At 38.5% G+C, this 21,312-nt stretch overlaps 1 protein-coding gene across 2 annotated transcripts in view; it reads right to left on the bottom strand.

Moving 5' to 3' along the window:
- knockout (Stork-head domain-containing protein knockout) overlaps positions 1-21,312 on the bottom strand; it is a 467,593-nt gene that overhangs the window by 40,279 nt on the left and 406,002 nt on the right. For both annotated transcript variants that reach the window (XM_065217988.1, XM_065217990.1), the window contains one exon: positions 16,573-17,279. In XM_065217988.1, the coding sequence (XP_065074060.1) occupies positions 16,573-16,707 (135 nt within the window). In that variant the 5' untranslated portion in view covers positions 16,708-17,279. The remainder of the gene's footprint in view (positions 1-16,572; positions 17,280-21,312) is intronic.

Raw genomic sequence — 21,312 nt, 5'->3', positions numbered from 1 at the left:
TGTTATAATAAGAGTCCGGCCAAGAGAAAATGATGCGAACAATCAGCACTGTTTGTGATTTATTTTTCGTCAGAGTAAAAGGCAACCAGATTTTTTTGCGTTAGCATCGGATGAATTTCATTCAGAAGATAAAAATTTCATGTCGATAACGGAACTTCTGGGAGTCAAAAACAATTATGGGATCTAAAAAATTGTTAAACAAGTGCGTGGTATAACTTATAAATACCATAATTTATTCAAGTACATGTAAGCGCAGTAATGTTTTTCATCTAAAATTACTAAAATATTGTCTGTAATGAATGCAATACTTGTAGGGTAAATGTTGGCTTCGGCACCCATTGACTGTTTTCGGCAACCAAAATTTAAACGTTAATTTCACTATGTTTTCCCATCAACGCACTTCCCTGAATGTGTCCAAACGATTGTTTAGCCTTTCAGCTTCAATCTGATTATATTTGAACGATCGAGCAATCCAGTAATGCTACATTTTTCTTCAAATAAAGCATACGCACTACAAAATGAGGTTGATTTCAAGTTTCCGATAATAGAACAGCTGGTTAACACGCAGTTCTAATGGGAAGGTTGCCGAAGAAAAAGAGACTGCCGACAATAGTCACACTCACCTGAGAAGTTTGGAGCGTTGTAAAAACGCTTTCAAAACGTTTTGAAAAATTCTGTCGATTGGAATGGATAGAGAAGCAAGCAGCAGATGAATGTAAACAAACAGACACATCATATATGTGCGTGACGCTGAGAAAATGCTAGTAGAAGTGCAGACGCTGCTTAGATTGACGAGAATACGTAAATTCCCCTAGTTCACTGACTGTGGGAACCATAATGTTTATTTACTTTGCTTGTTTGGTACCCCGCTTGACAGTTCGATTCGTACTTCTGGCTTCACTCTTGGCGGGACTCTTATTATAACATTGCCTTTGGGTTAGAAATGTTCCATTACGTCCATATTTAAATTTTAAACAAGTTTAATAATTAAAATGCTATGGATAAGGTACTATCAATTGGATGTATTGTTATTTTTTTTTTAATTTCCCATACTTAGCCGGGCATTAGACAAACCATTAACTTTCTAATGCTGGACTCATCTCCAATGGAAATGGGTCACCGCCAATCATTTTAGTGAACAATGTTTGTTTTCTGTCACCCTACAATTTCCACCATCCTTCAAGTCTCGACGAATTGAATGTGACAAAACAAAACGTGTAGTATTACGACTGCATTTTTATGCAGTTCAACTGACACAGTTTCGTTAGCAAATTCCTGACCAACGTGTCTCGGCTCACTTATCGCATACCGATGAATGATTCATCTTGTTTTGATGTGTCCGGGCCCTGGTTGGGGTGGCTGTATAGTGTTTCACATTTGTTAATAATCCCTATTACTCCATGCTCCACTGATCCGTGCAGCCATCATTCATTGGTTGATGCGCAACGCCCAAGTCAAGCTCCTTGTGGATGCCGGCTTTCAACTAACGCGACGCCCAGTTGGATGGCGGTGGCGCTCGCTGGTGACGTACCTACCTATCCGATACACTATTTTTCCTCTTTACGCCTCCGCAGTTTTTCATCACGCTTGAGTGATGGTTGTGAGAAAAATTCACTCAAGCAGACAGAAGCTAGGCAGGCAGGTATCCAAATACAAACTACAGCATTTTTCGCACGTAATCGCGGTGAGCAAATTAAAAATCAGCTGTTAAATGTTCGGATAAATGCTACCTATTTCTGGTTGTCTTAAGTTTGTTAACTGGCGTTGCAGTCGGTAGGCATGCACTTTTGCGCCACCGCCGATGACTATGTGAACAAAAATCTGCCGGAAAAGGAGATTTGCGAGATTGGTAAATTACCACGCGAGTGAGAAGTAGACAGTGGTGCTACAAGCAAAGTGCAGCAGCACCTGACGGAAAGAAAGAATCTTGATGATGAAAATTACCCTACGGCGAACCGGCTAAAAACTAACGAACGTGGAGACTGACAATGATATTTAGCCAACAATGACTTCCAATACTGCGGCTATGGCCTAAGTCCTAAGTACGCATGCAATCTGCAACGGTCGCCTTGGGGGGAAGGGGAAGGTACAGCGCGATTAATGACAGACGGATGTGTGAGAAGAAAAATGCATCTCTCATCTGATTTGAACATAATGAGACCTTTTTCCTGCTAGCAGTTAGTATATGCACATCTTTGCCAGGTGCTGGGAAAATAGAAACGCACCGTATAGGCAGATTGCATAATTTATTCTGTCGACGTCGTCGCCGTCGTCCGTCGTCTAACTGTCTGCGAGATGATAATAAATACTCCTTATATCTGGGTGCTTGGCAGCAAGAGTAGTAAAAGTGAGTGACTTTTATTTTTTTCCACGCTTTTCCTGTCGTTTGACTGGAGATCTGGTTTTTCTTTTCTGCCAACTGTGGCAACACTGGCAACTGGTAGGTATCACTAAATAGATTCTCGTTGCGATGCAGAAAAGGAAGCAAAAACGAAAGTAAATACGATGCAAAGATGCTGATAACCGTTCTTCTCAACACCTTGAATGGAACGCGAAAAGAAGATTTCCGCCGGCCGTTTTGCGATAACGAGAATAGTTTATTTGCTTCGAAAGTTGGCGGCATTGTTTTTTTTACCTGTTTGAGGAGTTTTTGTTTCAAGTTGCGGAAAGCATTTCTCGGAAGCATTTATCTTACATTTTATGTTAAAAGTGATGCAATTACAATTGCATCACAATCTACTCACTGATAATTTTCCAACTGTTCATCGAGCAACAAACAAAATCCGTCAGATCCAGTTTTGTGCCACTCCCCCAGTAATTTTTCAATTTTATAGACTTAGTTCTGAAGTTTTCTAAACATTGGAGGAGTTCTCTGGGTTTCCCTGAAATTCCCGGATCTTCCTTTCTACTTTGGAAATTTTCTTAAAATTTTCCTGAAATTTATGAAGCTTCACTAAATTTTTCGAAACTTAATTTTATTACAACTTCTCAGAATTAATTGAGACTGCCCATAAGATTTCTGAGCTTTCGTGAAGATGTCTAGACCTAGCATCCCTGAGGTTATTGGAACTTCTTTAAAGTTTTTACGATTTTTCTCAAGTTGTTTGGATTTTTCTGAAGTTTTCTTGGTTTTCTAGAACCAGGGCCATATAAAGGTAGGGCGATGGTGAACTAAGGCCAGGGCCCTCAATTTCAAAGGGGCCCCCGGCTCAGAGACATCAATCATAATGTATGTGAACATTTTGGATTGCGACTCATTAGGGTTGGATCAACCAGGTGGAAGGAGACCTACGGAATGATTTTCAAATAAGATTTTGCTAATCGGTTTTTTACATCTCTTCAAACACCCACGTTGGTGAACTTTGAGGTCTGCATTTAAATTAATTCTGTAATATTTACCTTTGGTTAAGATTCGTTGAACAATTCGTTTAGCCTAAATTGTAAATCTGAAGTAGATGAGTTATAATTCTGATTTATTCTTTGTTCCCTTGATTTTTTTCCGTCGATCTTGATTTCCGTGCTGAGCACCAATGCTACCGACGCCAGGGAGGCAGCTCCCACACCTGGACCCTACATAGCGACCCATCAACTCATGAACCGGGGACCAACGGCTTTACTTCCCTTCCAAAGGAAGGCGTGATCAGAGATGTTATGCCTCAGAACATCCCGGCGGTGCCGACTGGGATTGAACCCAGGCCTGCTGGGGTGACCACGCTAACCACTACACCACCGGCGCCGCTATGCTGATTTATTCGATTTTGTCTTAATTTGGGCGCAACATAAAAAATAACAGCGTTTAACTTTTTCATCAGTCGTTGAAAAATTACTTTCCTTGACTTTTTTATCTAGTTCGTTTTGTGGAAGGCTCAATCGCGTTATTCCTCGACATTTTAAAATTAGTCTCAAAAGATACACTTATCATAAACTGTCATAACATCTCAAATTAATCATTAAGATCGTGAACATGTTTCGTGAATGTCAACAGCATGAACATTTTGTTGAAAAGGATGACAACATTTGCTGTACAAAATAAATAATGACATACATATGCACTGAAATCGGTTTTCCCAAATGTGAGAATTATCACCAGGATATTTGCTGCAATGACAACCATAGCAGTGAGGATAGAAGTCAGTTTCAAAATTAAAATCAAGGTTGCAAAGACTCATTTCAGCTAAAACAATGTTTTTCTAAATTATGAAATAATTAGATGCCATGATCAAATTTTGAATTGGTAGGATACAAGAAGAGGTTGCAAAGAATGTGTTTGACATATTAAACCTGTTTATTTCACTTCATGAGAGTCACAATCAGCGATTTTTCACAAACTCCCTCACTCACTCACTCACTCACTCACTCAGCGATCAGCAAATCGCTGATTGTGACTCATAGAATGCAAAATTTACAAGTTTTATGTTTCCAACGCATACTTTGTAACCTCTTCTTGTAAGTTACAAGTAAAACATGCCATCATACCATCTTTTGGTTTTATTATTCCGAAAAACATTATTTTAGCTGAAATGAGTCTTTGCAACCTTGATTAAAATTAGTGAATAATTATTTGAGGGATGCTATGAACCAGACTTTATTTATTATTTGTTACGTAATAGGGTCTTTGATCTAATTTCCGTCCTACTAAGCACAACCCGCGCTTTACCTCTCTTTTCTGAACGAGTTCAAACAAAAAATGGAATATTTCTGTCAAAGATGACTTGCAAATTTATTCACCTTTCCATACGTACCGTTGGATTTGATAAAGAGTCACAAATTGTTGAGATATTGTCTAAAATCTAACACTGCTTCTTGATTCTAAATTCGTTCTACGAGCTTCAATTCCGTCCTAACGCATTGAAACGCCATTAGATTTTCTTCGTCCTACGGATAAACGTAGAAAAAGGGGATTCGCTAGGAGCGCTTCTTTTGTTTTGGGAACAATGAGTGTAAATATTCATACAATGCGCTCTAACAGGGTTTATGTTGTAGCTAATGAACTAACGCATTGGACCAAACCTATTATTGATTTGTGCACGGTGAAATCATTGATATTATTGATTTTTTCTGATCGATAGAACGGAAATGAGCGATTACGACGAAGTAGCGCTCTACCCTATTGCCGAAAAAAAATTAAAAAATTCGCAACACGCGGACGTAAAAAAACACATGCAAGTGTGTTTTGTTAATATCTCTGTCATTTACGTCCAATTTTCGTTCTCCTTTGGTAATTTCAAAGGTGTTGAAATTGGGTTGGTCAAATTTAAGAATGAAAGTGGTGATTGAACATTCATTCATTACCCAACGGGCTTCAGTTGAAAATATTTGAATCATGGAAATATGTATTCAAGTCATCGATCAACAGTTTAGGGGCACCCCACAGTACGATGTACATATGTATCGTAGTTTGGAGTCACCTTCAAAATAAAACCTGAAAATGTGTTTTGATCATATCTTTGCTATATTCCGTCTAATTTTAGATATGCGGCAAGTCACTTAACATATTTTTTTAAAAAATAATTTAACCTTTACAACAGTGAAACACCATACTGTGGGGTAAACCCAAACTTTTGATCCGTGACTTGAATAAACATTCATATGAATTAAATATTTTATAAATTTTTCCTTTCCTAAATTTTCACAAAAGTGGCCCGGAGTGGATTCTACTGTTACTTTCATTTCAAAATTTTACCAACTCAAATCTGATAAAATGATTCATGATTCCTCAAACTAAATTTTAAAAATATTGTAACTTTGGGTGAACATGCAAGATTTGAAAATTATATTGAGCCATTTACCTACGAAGAAATTTCCATTCAATAGATATGAACATAATACATTCGCATGTTCTTCGGTGTTACCTCATATGTATGATCGGAAGTATATGTTAGAATCAGGTGGGAAGAAATCTTACGAAAAAGGTTTATTACAAGTCTTTTCAATTCTTGGAAGGCAGATTTTGAAAATTAAAAATAAAATAGGGGACCCCACCATAAAAAGATAGTCCAGGCCTTGCTTAGAATTTTGTAAAAGTTTCTTCAGTTTTCCTGAAGCTGATGTAACGGCTTCGAAGCTTCCTTGAAGTGCCCTGATTTCATCAGAATTTCCCTTATTATCCTTACACTCCTCGGAACTTTTGTAAAGTTCCTAAAATTTGTGTGGACTACTCTGAAATTTTCGCTACTCTTCTGATAATATTATTGGAATCGCCCTAAAAATATTATTTGTTTTTTTTTTCTCTCTTTATTATAGAGACTTTCAGTTCTAGGTTGCTTCGTCTCTTCGCCGTGGAATTAATGAAACTGTCTCAAAGTTCTTTTATATTTTTTCCTTGATTTGTTTTCCGTCGGTCTGGTTTTCCGTGCTGAGCACCACTGCTACCAACGCCATGGAGGCAGCTCCCACACCTAGACCCTACCTATCGACCCAACAACTCATGAACCGGGGACCAACTGTTTTACTTCCCTTCCGAAGGAAGGCGTCATCAGAGATGTTATGTCTCAGAACATCCCGGCGGCGCCGACTGGGATTGAACCCAGGCCTGCTGGGGTGAGAGGTAATTACACTTACCACTACATCACCGGCGCCGCTGTCACAAAATTCTTAGCTTTCCGACGTTTTCTGCACTTCCTTGCACTTTTCGAAACTTTTGTTTAGTTTTCTTAACTTCTCTGATGTTTTCTGGGCCATCTAGTTTTTTGCACTTCTTGAATGTTCTCGCTATTTTCCTAAATTTGATGTAACTGACTTAAAATTCTCGAAATGAACCAGTAGTTTTCGGAACTTTCCTGATGTTTCTGCAGTCTTGAACTTTGGTTTTGGAATATTTTTGAAGGCTCCTGCACTTAGTTTTTTTTTTTTTAAAGTTAATCCATTTTCCCGGAATATCCAAGGGGTGGTCACTCTACACACTTGTTTTGCGTCAATTTTTTCTCAGTGTACCTCAGTGTGCCGCAGACGGTACGGCAGTGCCAAGAAATCATTGAACTGTCTTTTGATTGCTTGTGAGTAATGCCTTGTTTGGCAACCCGGTATTTTAATAGCTCTTGTTTTTGTTTTGTTTTTCAATGTTTTCAAAACGACACGGACTCCAGTTGGGACTACACACTGGATGCATCCATAGAGGTAACTCTAAGACTAGTAGGTCTCGAAGTAACAAGCTCAACTTTTTGGCTCAGCTCTGGTACTCTCTTCGGTCCCAAAGTAATCGATGCACCCCTTGAAACATAGGAAAATCCATGAACCCCTCATTTTATCTGTCAACCTCTCATAGCGAATCAAAACAAACATTGTGTAGTACTAGAATTTTGACTAGAATGGGGTACGTTAATCAATTTGCTTGGGACCAATAGGCTAGTCAAGCAGTGAGCCAATTTAAAATCGTTAGTTTCCACGGGTTGATGCATCCGTGTCCAAGGATGCCTGCAACGGACGAGCTCCGTTGTTACACGATCCTTCCATCTTTGGCGGAAGGCCGACCCCGCACAACGAACGTCAATCATTAGTCAACCAACTCTTCTGGGAGCCGGCAGAGGAAACGGATTTGCACCGAATTTTTAACCGCCCGAGCATCATCCGTCGGAAAACAAGAAACCAACACCGGCCGGAACACACGTCGAACTGATGAAGGACGCACCGCTGACCCGAAACGGACCAGCCATTTTTCCAAGCAGAACTACTTGTCAGAGTCCACCAACCCGTACACCCTGCCTGACAATTCGATTAGCTTCATGGTCTACAGCGCCTCCAAAACAATCGCTTCCCAGGCCAGCAAAAATCGCATTCTCCACTTCTTCAATACCCCACCCGTATGCCGTCCGAGGATCTGCTGTTGACTGCATTCACCACCAAGGACTGCCACCCGTCGCAAGTGCGAATGTTCCCGCTGAAATCGGAAAGTTCCACCTTCGGATTGGTCGAGTTCCCGAGCGTAGCCCTGGTGGTGAACGCCATCATGAAGTGCAACCACAGCGCGATCGATCACAAATGCACAAAACTCCCGTTCATTATGAAGCTGTTAGTTGGAAGTGCAAAAGACAGGAGTAAAAATAATTTGTTGAACTATTTGAGATGAAATGGTTGGTGTAGCAACCACCACCATGGATGTATTCGAGCAGTTCGAATGGTCGGATGGTATAGTTTTTGTTTGGTTGTTGACTTTCCGATTAAAACTCAAGCACCGCTTGTCGTGACCGACCCAAGATTTCCAGCGTCGCCCACGGCTACACGAATTAGCAATGCAGCTCCCACGGCTGCGGCTTCTTCCAATGCTGCTGCTGCTTTAGTTGCTGCTGCTGCTGGCCCGTCTCCTTTAAAATTCTTAAAAAAAAAAAACGGACCAGCAGCAACATTGGAAGCAGCCGCAGCCGTGGGAGCTGCATCGCTAATTCGTGTAGCGTGTAACCATGGCCGGAACCCTCGATCAGGTCCAGATACTGCTGTTAGCTGTTCTTCGTCTGGGAGGAAATGTGGATGCGACTGTCGTCACTGGTGCAACAATTTTGAGAATCCATGGCGAGACTTGGTGGAGATTCACGGTTGTTTTGAAAATAATTTGACTAGGAGTGGCAACATCAATAACATTTTGACACATGCACACTTCATGTTCAGTGTTGCCATTAACTTTAAAGATCAAAAAAATTGTAACCATGGGTGCCAAACAACGCCAATGACTGCACCCGGGTGTGCCCAAGTTTGATTTTGGCACACTGTGTAGAGTGACCAACCCCTTGGGAATATCATAATAAAGAAATTTTTGCAACTTCCATAAAGTTCCTACAATTTTTTCGGTTGTTCATGGAACTGCTCTGAAGTTTTCAGAACATTCCCGAAGTGCAGATTAAACATATCTGAAGTTTTCAGAAGTTTCTTGAAGTTCATGTAAAATTCATAAAATAGAGTGTAGTGTAGTCAAGGTTCATGATTTTTCATGAAACTGCTCTGAAGTTCTTGGAACTTACCTTCCTTCTCCTTATTTTTATTCTTCTTCGATTTTCAAGCTTATTACTTATCACATATAAGTTTATTACGTGCTCTCATCTTAGTGATCTAAATGCACTTCCACAGTTATTAAAGACTGTACTCGAAAAAAATGCACCAGTCAAAAATTATCACCAAAAATTCCGCTTACGTCGGATATTTTTGAAACTCTCAGGGAATAAATAAACACCTATTAGCTATGTTTCTTGCAAAGTTGGTTTATTCCACCTCCTCTCCTAGGCTAAATGTGCGCACTTTGGATTTAACGCTACCCATCACATCCTGTGCCACACTTGCGCCATCTTTCTTAAACACTTTCATCCACTCTTTCTTCAAATCCCTTCCGGAGCTTGCCTTTCATAATCACCCAGAATTTTGCTATTGGGCGAAGTTCTGGCGTGTTTGGTGGATTTGCCTCCTTCAAACAACAAACATCGTTGGCTTCGTACCACTCCATCACCGGTTTCGCGTAATGGCACGATGCCAGATTCGGCCATAACAGAGTGTCAGCTTCGTGAGACCGGCGGAAGGGCAGCAGGCGCTTCTGGAGGCATTCTTCTTGATATATTTGGCCGTTGATGTACGGCTTGCTGAATTTGCCGCACCCACAGATCGCCTGCCACACTATGTACTTCTTGGAAAATGTGTCCACCTTCTTCTTCCACAACTTCTCCAGAACATCCAGGCGGGACTAGCCGACGAAAAACTCCAAGCTGGAGATCTGCTTGGCGTCCGCTTTAATGTGCGCTTCGTCGTCCATTACGATGCATTTCGGCTGCACCCACCACTCGCGGTACAGCTTCCTGGCGCGGGATTTGGCCATTCTGGTATTATGTTTATGCGTTCGGTTAGGCGCCTTCCTTACCTTGAAGACATGAAGTCCAGCCCGCTTTATTGTCTGCTGGATGAACCAGAAGGAAAAATTGACCGAGGGGGGCGACACATCTAAACCTCAAGTTTAGATGCTCAACAAATCTCATGCTAGCGAATCAATCTTCGAAAAATCTTCTTTCATTTGTCACATCTACTTGCAGCGCGCATCATATTTTTGCAGGAAATCTTCAGAATCGTCATCAACCTTCTTTCTACCTACTCAGCGTGCGCGCAGCTAGCCACAGCAAAACACAATCTTTTCTGCATCGTAGATAGAGTCGTTCCCCTCGGAATTGACCTTCTTGGCCACGTCCCGAATCGAAAGGTTCGGATTGCGCTTGACGTATTCCCTCATCTTTCTTGCATTCACGGGGTCGGTCTTCTTCGCTTTTCTTCCCCTGCCAGCTCGCTGCTGGGTCGTCTGGGTTTCCTTGAACGATTTAAAAACACGGGACACGGTCGAATTGTCGATTCCAAACTGTTTCGCGATCCACTTGTGGTACTAGCCTGGATTTTCCACGAGCGCTCCCATAATTTTTTGTCGAAGCACTTCTTGCTTGGAAGCCATCTTTATAACCACTTGACAGATTGTGATCGAGATTTTGCACATGTAAACATTACACTCTAAACTAGTTTTACTCAAAATTTCATCCACATACACACAAAAGAACGCATTTCGAATACAATCTTTAATTGAGAGCTTGCGATGTCTGTACCATTTTTGCATTAGTATAATTGTGAAGTAAGTACACTGAAAATACAATGTACGAAAAGAATACAAAGGGCAATGCAAATTTCGTTAAAAATTAAATTGTCGATCCGGTAATCCTTGCATGTACTTAGGAACGATCGAACTTTTATTTTTCAATTCCAAAAATGAATTAAACTATTAATTTTAGCCCTATTGATGAGGAAAAAAGCATGCTAATGTCAACGGGTCCTGAGGAATTTAATTCCTTTTCCAGCATCAACTTGGCGATTCCACCTTCATGGCCATGAGCATTCACATCAGCATCACCCGCAGCAGCAAAAAATGTGGAAATTTTCTCACCGATTAAAGCAATGTTTGAAGAGAAATCGAAGATTTTTTGAAAATCTTCATACCATAAATTTGGATTATCCACCACTGGCGGGCGACATCTATCGGATTTGACGGTGGAAACTATCACTCAATTCTTAAAAGGATCACAATATATATATAACGAAAACAACAATGCTGCATTGGTTACAAATGGTTGATCCGCCCTTTTCAATTGTTCTATATTCCTCGTTTTTTACTCCTTGAGCTCTTCACTTGGCTGCACTTTGACAAGCATTTTTGAGTTAGTCCGCCCCAAGGTGACTACATATAGGTGTTCTAATGTGTCAAATTCATGATTCAGCCATGTTGCATTTTTGAATGGGACAGCGACCGAGTTTGTTTACAATTTGCTCTAAAACCACACTTTTCCCCCCCTGTGACCTCCTCGCCTAAATAGTGACAAAGCTGTATCACCATTTATATACCCACCATGGTCCGCACTAGCAATCCTATATGCAGAGATTTGCGAAAATATTATCATTTATATTACCGATTTGGCAACGTGATATTTTGTTTTTTTTTATCCATTTAATTTATTTGTAAGGCTCAACTGTTAATTAAAACTCTACGGAGCCAAGAGTCAAGAGAATGAATAATTACAATTCATTTGAATTATTAAAATTAATCTGATCCGGTGCCCGAACGTGAAGAGCTGGGACGTAAGGTCTTCCTGGGCGGTGAATTATCATTGGCATACTTCTGTTGTTTCTGCTGTTGCTTCAGCAGCTTTGTATGCAGTTGAACGTGCTCAGTCCAGTTTCCTGGCAACGTGATATGTTTTGTTTACAAAAGCTGCCAACACTTGCCGCGGAGCAAAATGTTGCAGCTTTGTGCGTGACTTTATCGTTGTCTACGGTATGAGTTTGTTTGAATTCTCAGTGAACTGGTCAACTATTTTTGTCATGTTTTTAACTAACCGCTGTCGTGGAACTGCAACGAAGTGTAACAATGTAAGTTTTTACCGGTTTCCAGAAAACTCTGAACTTCGCAATAAAATGTCGGACTGACGTCGGATTTTTCCTTAGTGAATTATATGCGTTCGTGTAGTATATGTTACAATGACAATTATTGAGTTAAAATTTAATGCTTCTTACAGTACCATTTCGAGCACAAGCAATTGTATTTTGCTAAATTATTTAAGATTTATTGCTGAAAAAAAAAACAGAAATATTGCGTACAGTTTAATTGCGCACTTCACACCAAACTGGACAAATAAATTCGTTTTCACTTATTGAAAAGGGTGATAAAAGTGTGAATTTTCTTCTAATCATCTTGATGTCTTCAGTGCACTCATTCCGTATATGTAATAAGGAAGCAATAAGTGCTCCAGAGACAAGGACGGCTTCTTGCATTTAATCACCCTTTTTGAATTTTTGGGACTGTCCTGTTGCAGATGCAATCAGCAATATTATCCGAACTAAAAAATCTATAAAATATATCCATTCACGATGTATTATATAATTGTTAATTACGCATACAACTCTCTTATTTCATAAGCATTTTACTGCTGTAATACATATTTGCTTTTAGTTTGAATTTATTTCCCCCCGATTACAATACTTTTCAACACAATAAGAAATCCTCCAAATATTGTCTAATCAGAATGCTCGTTTGGCTCACAGTTTGACAGTTCTCGCTGCTCGTTTGGCTCAAAATGGCCGCTTCCGCGAATCTCTATATATGCACGGAGAACAAATTCGTTAAGTTAAGATAACAATCCTAATAGTTACTTTCACATGGAAAAATATTGTTGTTTGAAAGAAACCTATAGTTATTCCAACATTAATTTGACCGTCAACTCAATCATATCTACCTAATAGATTCAACTGTTCATCTTATACTCAATTCAACTATAACTTTGATCAATTATAACAACCGTTAAATGAAATTTATTTATATAATTTGGTTTCAAGTGATCATGATAAATCCACATACTTTTAACTTGTGATGCGTAGAGCAGGCGATAAGATAGCTGAATGTTCTTGTTCACTTTTTTTATGATTTTGCAGTTGTGTGCGATCGATAAAGAAGCAAAACAAACTTAATATGTCGATAATGAAGAGCAGTTCGTTTAATAAACATTGTAAAATTTTGCTTTACTAACAAAAGTTTTCTTGAATCAACTAAAACATAGTTGTATTTTGAAGTTTGACGTTTGTTCATCTACTGAAAAATATAGTTGAGCCAACCGAGGAGCCAACTATTACTATACACACCAAAATCTCAAATATTTTTCGGTACTTTTTTTGCTGGATACGTTCTGTAAAATATCATTTTCACCGAAAGTTTTGTAAAACATATGATTTTACCAATTCTCCGCAATCAAAACTGCTGAATTTCCGCAAATTGCATAAATTTACCGAAAACTGTAAATGGAAATTACTGATCAAAACTGTAACGGGTTGTAAGTCAGCGATACTGTAAAAAGTGTAGCAAATGTACTGTAAAAATAATCTTTTACAAAAGCAAACCGTAGTAAAGTAACAGATTTTTGTAAACATTACCGAACAGGATTGTAAATTGCATATTGTCAATCTCAGTATTTGCTGCCATTTCAAAGTTGAATTTTCTTCGGTTCTCCGGTGTGAAAAGTGAGTAATTTACTATTTTTGGCTATTTACAATCCGTTAAACCTATGCCGAAAAGTTCATTTTTCAGTGAACTTCTATACCAATTGCTTTCAGTCACCATGGATTGGCGGCCCAGTTTCCTTATCAAACGCAAAAAACCAATTTTTGTATGGTTTGTTACGGAGTCAGAAACATCGTCCTTCTCTGTTGAATATTATTTTTGTACGAACGTACGATGATAATATACAAAAAATTACGTTTAATGAGTCAAACGAATCGTTTGTTCTGTAATCATTTTAATTTTAAGAAAACACATGGAAGAAATAATCAATAAATCAATAAAAATCATAATTTTGGTACATTCAGGAAAATAATGAATTACAGTTATTTCGGTAAAAATGATACCGAACGCCATTGTGAACTTTACCAATCATTCTGTAAAATTTACAATCCATTTCAGTAAATTTTGACAGCTCAAGAGTGAAGGAAATTTTCTGAACGGATTGTAAATAATAAAATTGCCGAATAGATTACCGAATGTTCAGCTGTTCCATATTCGGTAAAAAATTACAGTATACTGTAAAAAAAATCTTAGTGTGTAGTTGTTGCCCTCTATATATAGTCAAATCAACTATAGGTTATCTCTAAAACAATTGAACAATATAGTTATTTTAACCGGAAAAATAATTGCGTCTGCTATAATTTGTTCTCTGTGTGTATATAGGATTACTAGTTCGCAGTATAGAGGTAACACTAAGACTAGTAGGTCCCGAAGAAATGTGCTCAGCTTTTTGGCCCCTCGAAATATAGGAAAATCCACGAACCCCTCATTTTATCTGTCAAACTGTTATAGCGAATCAAAACAAACGTTGTGTAGTAATTAGACTAGAATTAGGTACGTTAATCGATTTGCTTGGGACCAATAGGCTAGTCAAGTAGTAAGCCAATTTAAAATCGTTAGTTTCCATCGGTTGGTATGAGTCTAGTATAAGAGAGGAACGGACTAGAGTCGGTGTATAATGAGTCACGCCAAAATAAAAACAGTTGAACTCGCATCATGGTTTTCGAAAGATTCCTTTTCTTTTAACTTGCAAACAAAGAACTTTTGCATCAACTTCAAATGATTTCTAGCCAGAAAAAAAAAATAACGGTAGTAGTAAATCATTATATAAGTGATTTTGTCAAATTAACAAAAAATAATATAAATTCTCATTACTGATCATTACCAAACGTATTTCATGACAATATAATGCTCACTGCGTGTTTATGGTCATTTCTTGGATTATATTTTATATTTTATTGCAGTACCTTTCGTGGACATGCATCGTAATGTTTGTTTACTTTGCTGATAGGTAGCTGGTTTGACAGTTCAATAGGTAGACTTGGCTTCACTCTTGGCGTGACTCATTATACATCGACTCAAGAGCGGACAGGCTCGTTTTGAGCCAAAGGAACTGTCAAAGCCAGAGCCATCTGAGCACACTAGCAGTGTTACTAGAAGTCACCTAGGCATATGTTGGCAATGCATTTTCAAATAAAGTACCTCAATCTTTTGTTACGTTGTGCTGTTTTCATGACTATTTTTCCAAGTATGTAATACCTGCTAATTTGTATGATATACTTCCTTAAAAATAGCGTTAAAAATATAAAAATGAACGCAAATCCTTAAAACAAAGTGATAGCAATTTGTCTTCTTTTGCAAACATTTGCATTTTTAAAGCACTTACAACTTTGTAGAACATTAGAAAAATGGTAAAATTTAAACAGAAAAGTTATGATAAAAACGAGGGGGGCGACTCTATCTAAGATGCAGGAAATTTGTTGCTTTGCTGTTGTGAGATGCACTCGCGCTTAATAGATAGAAACATGATTGATTATGATTTTGAAGATTTCCTGCAAAAAGGTGGAGAGCGATGCAAGTAGATGGGTTTAGATGCAAGAGATGAAGAAAGGTTTTTCGTAGATTGATTCGCTAGTGTGAGATTTTTCGATCATTTAAAATCGAGATTTAGATGTGTCGCACCCCTCGGATAAAAAACGCTTTTTAAGGGGCACTACCGTTTGTACTAAATTTTCACCCTATAACTTCGTTCAATTGAAGGATAGAAAATGTTCGTCTGCGACCCCCCTTAAGCTAAAATTTTCACTACACGGTAAAAATTTGTCACATCTAATCCAAATGCTGTTGCACTTGTCTCAGTCTGTTATGCGGGACTACGAATCGAAGTGATTTATCACTGATTTTCAAGTAATTTGCGTTTTGAAAGAAAGTGATTTGTCGTTGAAAAATATGTACTGTATAACACTTTTAAATCAAAATGATTATCATGTGGCTTGGCACCACTGTTTTCATCCATTGAAATTGATTAGTTTTGCTTTTGGAAACAAATGTCAAAAACATTACTCGCGAAGATGGCAAGTCAACAACCAATGAAGTCAAGCGAGAGAAGCGATAATTCTCTTTCTCCACGTGAAAAAATTTGCGTTCTAGAGTAATACGAAATTGTTGCTGTAGCCAATAATAGTGTATTTTCAGATAATTTCGATTACAAAACAGTGTCAAATTTATGTCTCGTCTTGCTTCTCCTAAAAGTCTGGCGATGTTGTTCAATATAACTTGGAAACATGTGATCTGGGTAGTAATATGATATGATCATATTCTGAATAACATATAACAAGTATGAACAAGTCTATATATTTATCAAAATCCATTTTCAGAAAATAAATAAATAAATTGTTACTATCAGTATGGTTGACATTTCGAGTTCAAAGCACAGCACATCAACAACGATGTGCAATACAATCTAAAATGAAGTGATTTGCTGGTGATTTCATTGTGCTTCGATATGATCTCTTCGGGATTTGCACATCGAATTGCAATGTTTGGCAAGTAGTGCAAATTCAACAGCAAATCACTTTACATGAACATGATGTTTTTTTTTACCGTGTACTTGAATAAAGTACTCAAAAATGAAGAAACATTCTACATGACACCAATATGCTACACTCAATAGTTTCGTCGCAAATAGCCAAGTCCCAATATTTTTGATTTCGATGCTTTTACTTAATCGTCCTTACCTGAAATATCGTGTAACCGCTATCGTACATCCAAAAGTCCTCCGGTGGATTGCCCGGTTTGGTCAGCTGAATGGCCAGACACTGTTGCAGTATCAGCCGACATTTCTTCGGCGTTCCGGGCGAATTTGTACTCATTTTGGTGCGTCGACTGCGGTAGATCTAGTTCGTACACAGCTGGAAGGTTCGCACTTCTATCCGGAACGCTCATAGATAATGCTGTACGTCGTTCGTCAGATCTTCAGCACTTCCTACCACTACCACTACTCATCTAAGCGAGCAAAATCTACCGGTTCTGGGATCGCACGTGTTGTCTTCTTTATGGGTCACTCTCAATTACACTTGGGTTTCACTATAAGAGGGACGGGTTTACTTCCACGATCAAAAGCTGGATATGATATCTCCGCACTAGCTTTGCTCAGGTGGATGGGGTTATTAATTTTCTTCTTCTTATTCTTCTTCTTCTTGGTCTTGATTTCAGCCCAGCTGCACAATAACCTGCCACTCCGGGGGGCTGTTCCTGCTGTGTCCCGTCCGTGCGAACACTGTTATTACAACTCTCTTACTTTCGTTGTTGTTGTGTGTTGCAAGTGCAAGTGCAACCGAACTGCGTCCAGTGGAGCTTAGATCGTATGTTCCCTAAGGCGGCTGGCAGTTGTGGTGCGTCGCGTCGTTGATTTAGGTTGGCATTTCCCCTTGACGGGCGGCTTCTGGAAAGAAGGAAAATGATCCTCTGTGAGTACTGCGTTCGGTAATCATCTAATGTGAAGCATGTAATTTAGAAGGTTTAATAATGTAGGGAAGAAGTATGGACAAAGCAAGAGGCATTGAAGAGGCATTCAGTCTGCAAAAACAACAATCCACCGATTGCCCAGTCGGCAGCATCTCGGTGTGCGATTGTTTTTCCCAGGCATGCAATTAAATAGCAATCCCAAAGACATAGCCAATCTCAATCGTGCGCGTTGCTTTTTATCGTAGCAACATTAATGAGCTGGCGGGCCAAACTGGAGGACAGATATGCGTACCTAGATAGCGAAGTGAATGAGCAATTACTCATTTTCTTATTTTTCTGTGTCGAGGCTGCGTAAGGAGGCTTAATTTTTGTGCAGGGCTTCTACCCTCTACCTATTGCTATCTAGTAGTGCGTTCGCAGCTGCGTAGCCCAAAACGGAGGCGCGTCGCACAATTATTGCGGTTAAGTGCAAGTGCATGTTTTGCGGGTTGAATTGGCGAACGGTGCCGGTGGTCGCTCATTTGGTGGATATCCGTCGATACAGCCCGTTGCGAACGAACTTTCAGCGTTGTACCTACTTCTATATCATGCTGGGGCCGGGCAGTAGTGGTTCTGCAGAAGAATAATTAATTTGCGAACAGGCAAAATGTGGGTCAGATATTGGAAGGGCGTAGCCGCGTAGCAGATAGATTGATAATATATCTTAAAATGCTGAAGGTTTATGCGAGGTTAGCACGATGAAAAGGTGGCTGGTATTTATTTTTGTAATTAAATTGAACCAGAAGGTGCCCGGATTTTGATCAGTAACTGGATTTTGCTGTGATTTATTTATCCATTTTTTTTAAGGTTTATGGTTTATTTCTTTGCAAAGTTTCATCAATTGTTGAACCTTGTCATCTGGATGCACACGAGAGCATTGCTTTTTTTTTTATTAAAATGGGTAGTCTCAAAATGACTGACTGATAGTTTCAGCGACGAAAGCATTGGTTGAAACAGACTTATATAGATTTTGAGACAAAAGTTCTAATGAAGCATGGTCGTGAAAAAAAAAAGATCAAAATGTCAATTGGACGCAAGGAAAAAAAAATACTTTAATTATGTAGGAGAAAAGGTTCCTGCATTGTTTTTTTTTCAGGAAATGCTCCCTATACATTTGGCAAGGTACCTCAGAATATAGAACACAGATGATCCCTGAATAGAATAAAAAAAGGGTGTTATAACAAATGTTATAGGTTTCAGAGATCTCTGATTTGGAGTTCAGAGAATCCTGGCCAGTGCTGGAAAATCTTATGGTTGTCATTTGAGAATGAGTCCTCTCACTATCACGCAACGAAACTACTCATCAGGTGGCTTTCGTTTCATTTTTCGATGATCAAGCACTCGTGAGCAGTACTGCAAAATATCAATATCAATAGCAGCTCACACAGCTTCAATAGCAATGTCACTCAAGGTCCGTTTAGACTATCTGATTTCTTGGTCTGATTTTGACCGCCGCCATAATGGAAAATCTGCTCGAATTTACTTTCGACACACTTTGTCGAACCCCCCTGTTTGCTGGTGTTCACACTGCTTGCACGTGTCGAAACAATTGTCAATTTAGATTTAAAAACAAAATTGTATCCGGAATCAAAAGTAAATGCTTCCATAATGAATTACCGGGAAATTGCTCATGCTTTGGCAGGCGTATTTGCTTTTATTATTTTAAATAAAATGAGAAGGTGAACTTTGTGGAGTAGGAAATGGTTGCTCAGGAGGAACACCTTCAGGGATCTGGCTCATCTTATCCTTCAAGAACTGCGATATTAAGACGAAAAAGGATTTCAAAACTTCGCCAGGATATCGATACCAACTTTCCACAAGCTAGTGGGAAAAGTTCTCGACAGATCTACATGATTCTTTGAGTTCTGAAAATTTCTGTTCTCAGATCTCAATTCGGCATATTTTTCTGAGGGCCTTCGGACGTCCCTAAAGTTTTATTTCTGTTCTCTGGTAAACTATCTTTGAAGATCAACAAACTTTCCTTAAGATCTGCAAATTTCTCGGTAGTTATGCAGATTTCTTCTCTCGAAAGTTATATATTTTTTTCTGTAGATTATCATGATTCAATTAATATCTGCAAATATCTCTGAACAACTACGCAATCCCCTTATCTACAAATTTTTGAGCTTACCGGAAATTTAAGGAAGTTCTCTGAAGATCCACTAATTTTTCTGAAGTTGTGCAAATATCTATAAAGAGCAGCGAACTTCCCACTTAAAATCCAAGAACCTCAATATAATTTTGCAGTTTTTTCAATAGATCTTCTCTAAAGTTCTGTACATTTCTTTGTGGATTCTTGGACTTCCACAAAGTTCTGCAGATTTATTTGAAATACTTTGAAATTCCTTAAAGCTCTACAAATTAACTGAAAATATTTGAATTTCTCTGAAGTTGTGTAAATACTTCTAAAGATCGGCGAACTTTCCAGAAGTTCTGTGAGTTTTGCTAAAGTTTTGCATTTTTTTTCTAAAAATGTACGAACTTCCTGAAGTTCAACATACTTCTCTTAAGGTCTACGGACTTTTCTGAAGTTCTTCAGACCTATCTATTTCCAACTTCCATGGAGTTCTGCAAAATCTTGGACATTCGTACTTCGCTGAGATTTGTTTTTGGAATTGAAGTACTTTTCTGAAATACTGAATCACTGAATGTCTCTGAAGATCTGTAAAATTCCTTGCAGTTCTACAGATTTCTCTAAATATCTACTCTCCTGAAGTTCTGAAAATACCTTTAGAGTTCTGTAAAGTTGTCTCATGCTCCGTAGTTTTATTCTCAGGATCTACGAATTACCTTGAGGCTCAATACATTTCTCAGTAGAAATGCAAACTTGTCTGAAGTTTTGTAAATTCCTCTGTAGGCTCACGGGCTACTCTGAACATCTGAAGATTCTCAAAAATTATCTGAAAATAGTTGAGCTTGCTTGAAGTTTTAAATGCTTCTCTCAAGGTCTACACATTTCCTTGAAATCGTATAAATATTTTTTTGAAGCCACCGAACTTCCCTGAAGTTTTGAAAATTTCACTGAAGGTCCATTAAAATTTCTGAGATTCTTAAAATGCATCAGAAAAGTTGCACTCTTTCTTGAAGGTCTAAAAATTTATTTGAAGATCTATGACCATTCTTGCGATTTTTCCAAAGTTCTGTAGCGTTGATCTGAAAATTTACGAACTTTTCTGATGTTCAATAATTTTTCAGTAGATCTCCAAACTTCTTTGATTTTTTTTTACATTTCACTGTAGATTCTTAAACATTTTTCTGAAGATCTACGATCTCTCTTGTGAATTTTTCTAAATTTCTGCTGATTTCTTTTAATTTCTGGAAAATTTTCTGCAGTTTTGTAGTTCTGTTCTCAAGATCTACGAACTACCCTGAAGCTCAACAAATTTCTCAGCAGATCTCCAAATTTCTCTGAAGGTCTTAAAAGTTCTTAGAAGGCTCTCAGACCTGCTGTCTGGCATGCTTATTCTTATATAATACATACTTCGTATTATGTATCAAGACCAACAATTGAAAAGGCCTCAACTCCATTTTGTAAACAAACCTTGTAAGGCCAGTTTGTCGCGAACCGAAGTCCGCCAACGAAAATTAACAAAATGAACAGGTAGGGGAAATTCTCCTCTACCCGATTGTGTTATAGGATTGCGAATGTAGGTTTTGGTTCGCGAGAAAATTGCCTTACAAGGTTTGTTTACAAAATGGAGTTGAGGCCTTTTCAATTGTTGGTCTTGATATATAATACGAAGTATGTATTATATAAGAACTCAGGACACCAAATTTCCATCTCTTATGGTTCATGAGTTATGATTTTTTTAAACAAGCAGGACAGGGTGGCCGTTAAAAATTGGTTTTCTATGAATATCTTTTTCTTTTAGAACTTTTAATGACAAATATTTTTGCTCAAGCAACCAAGTTGCTAATTTTTTTATTGGATTTTAAAGGCGTTTTTCTTCAAAAAAGTGGCACTTTTCAAT

This window comes from Ochlerotatus camptorhynchus, unplaced genomic scaffold (assembly GCF_037179485.1).
Source record: "Ochlerotatus camptorhynchus isolate MF236.1 unplaced genomic scaffold, CSIRO-AGI_Acam_v1.1 ptg000082l, whole genome shotgun sequence".
Taxonomy (NCBI): Eukaryota; Metazoa; Arthropoda; class Insecta; order Diptera; family Culicidae; genus Ochlerotatus; species Ochlerotatus camptorhynchus.
The sequence above is the reverse complement of the archived record's forward strand: the minus strand, read 5'-3'. Positions and strand labels throughout refer to the sequence as shown.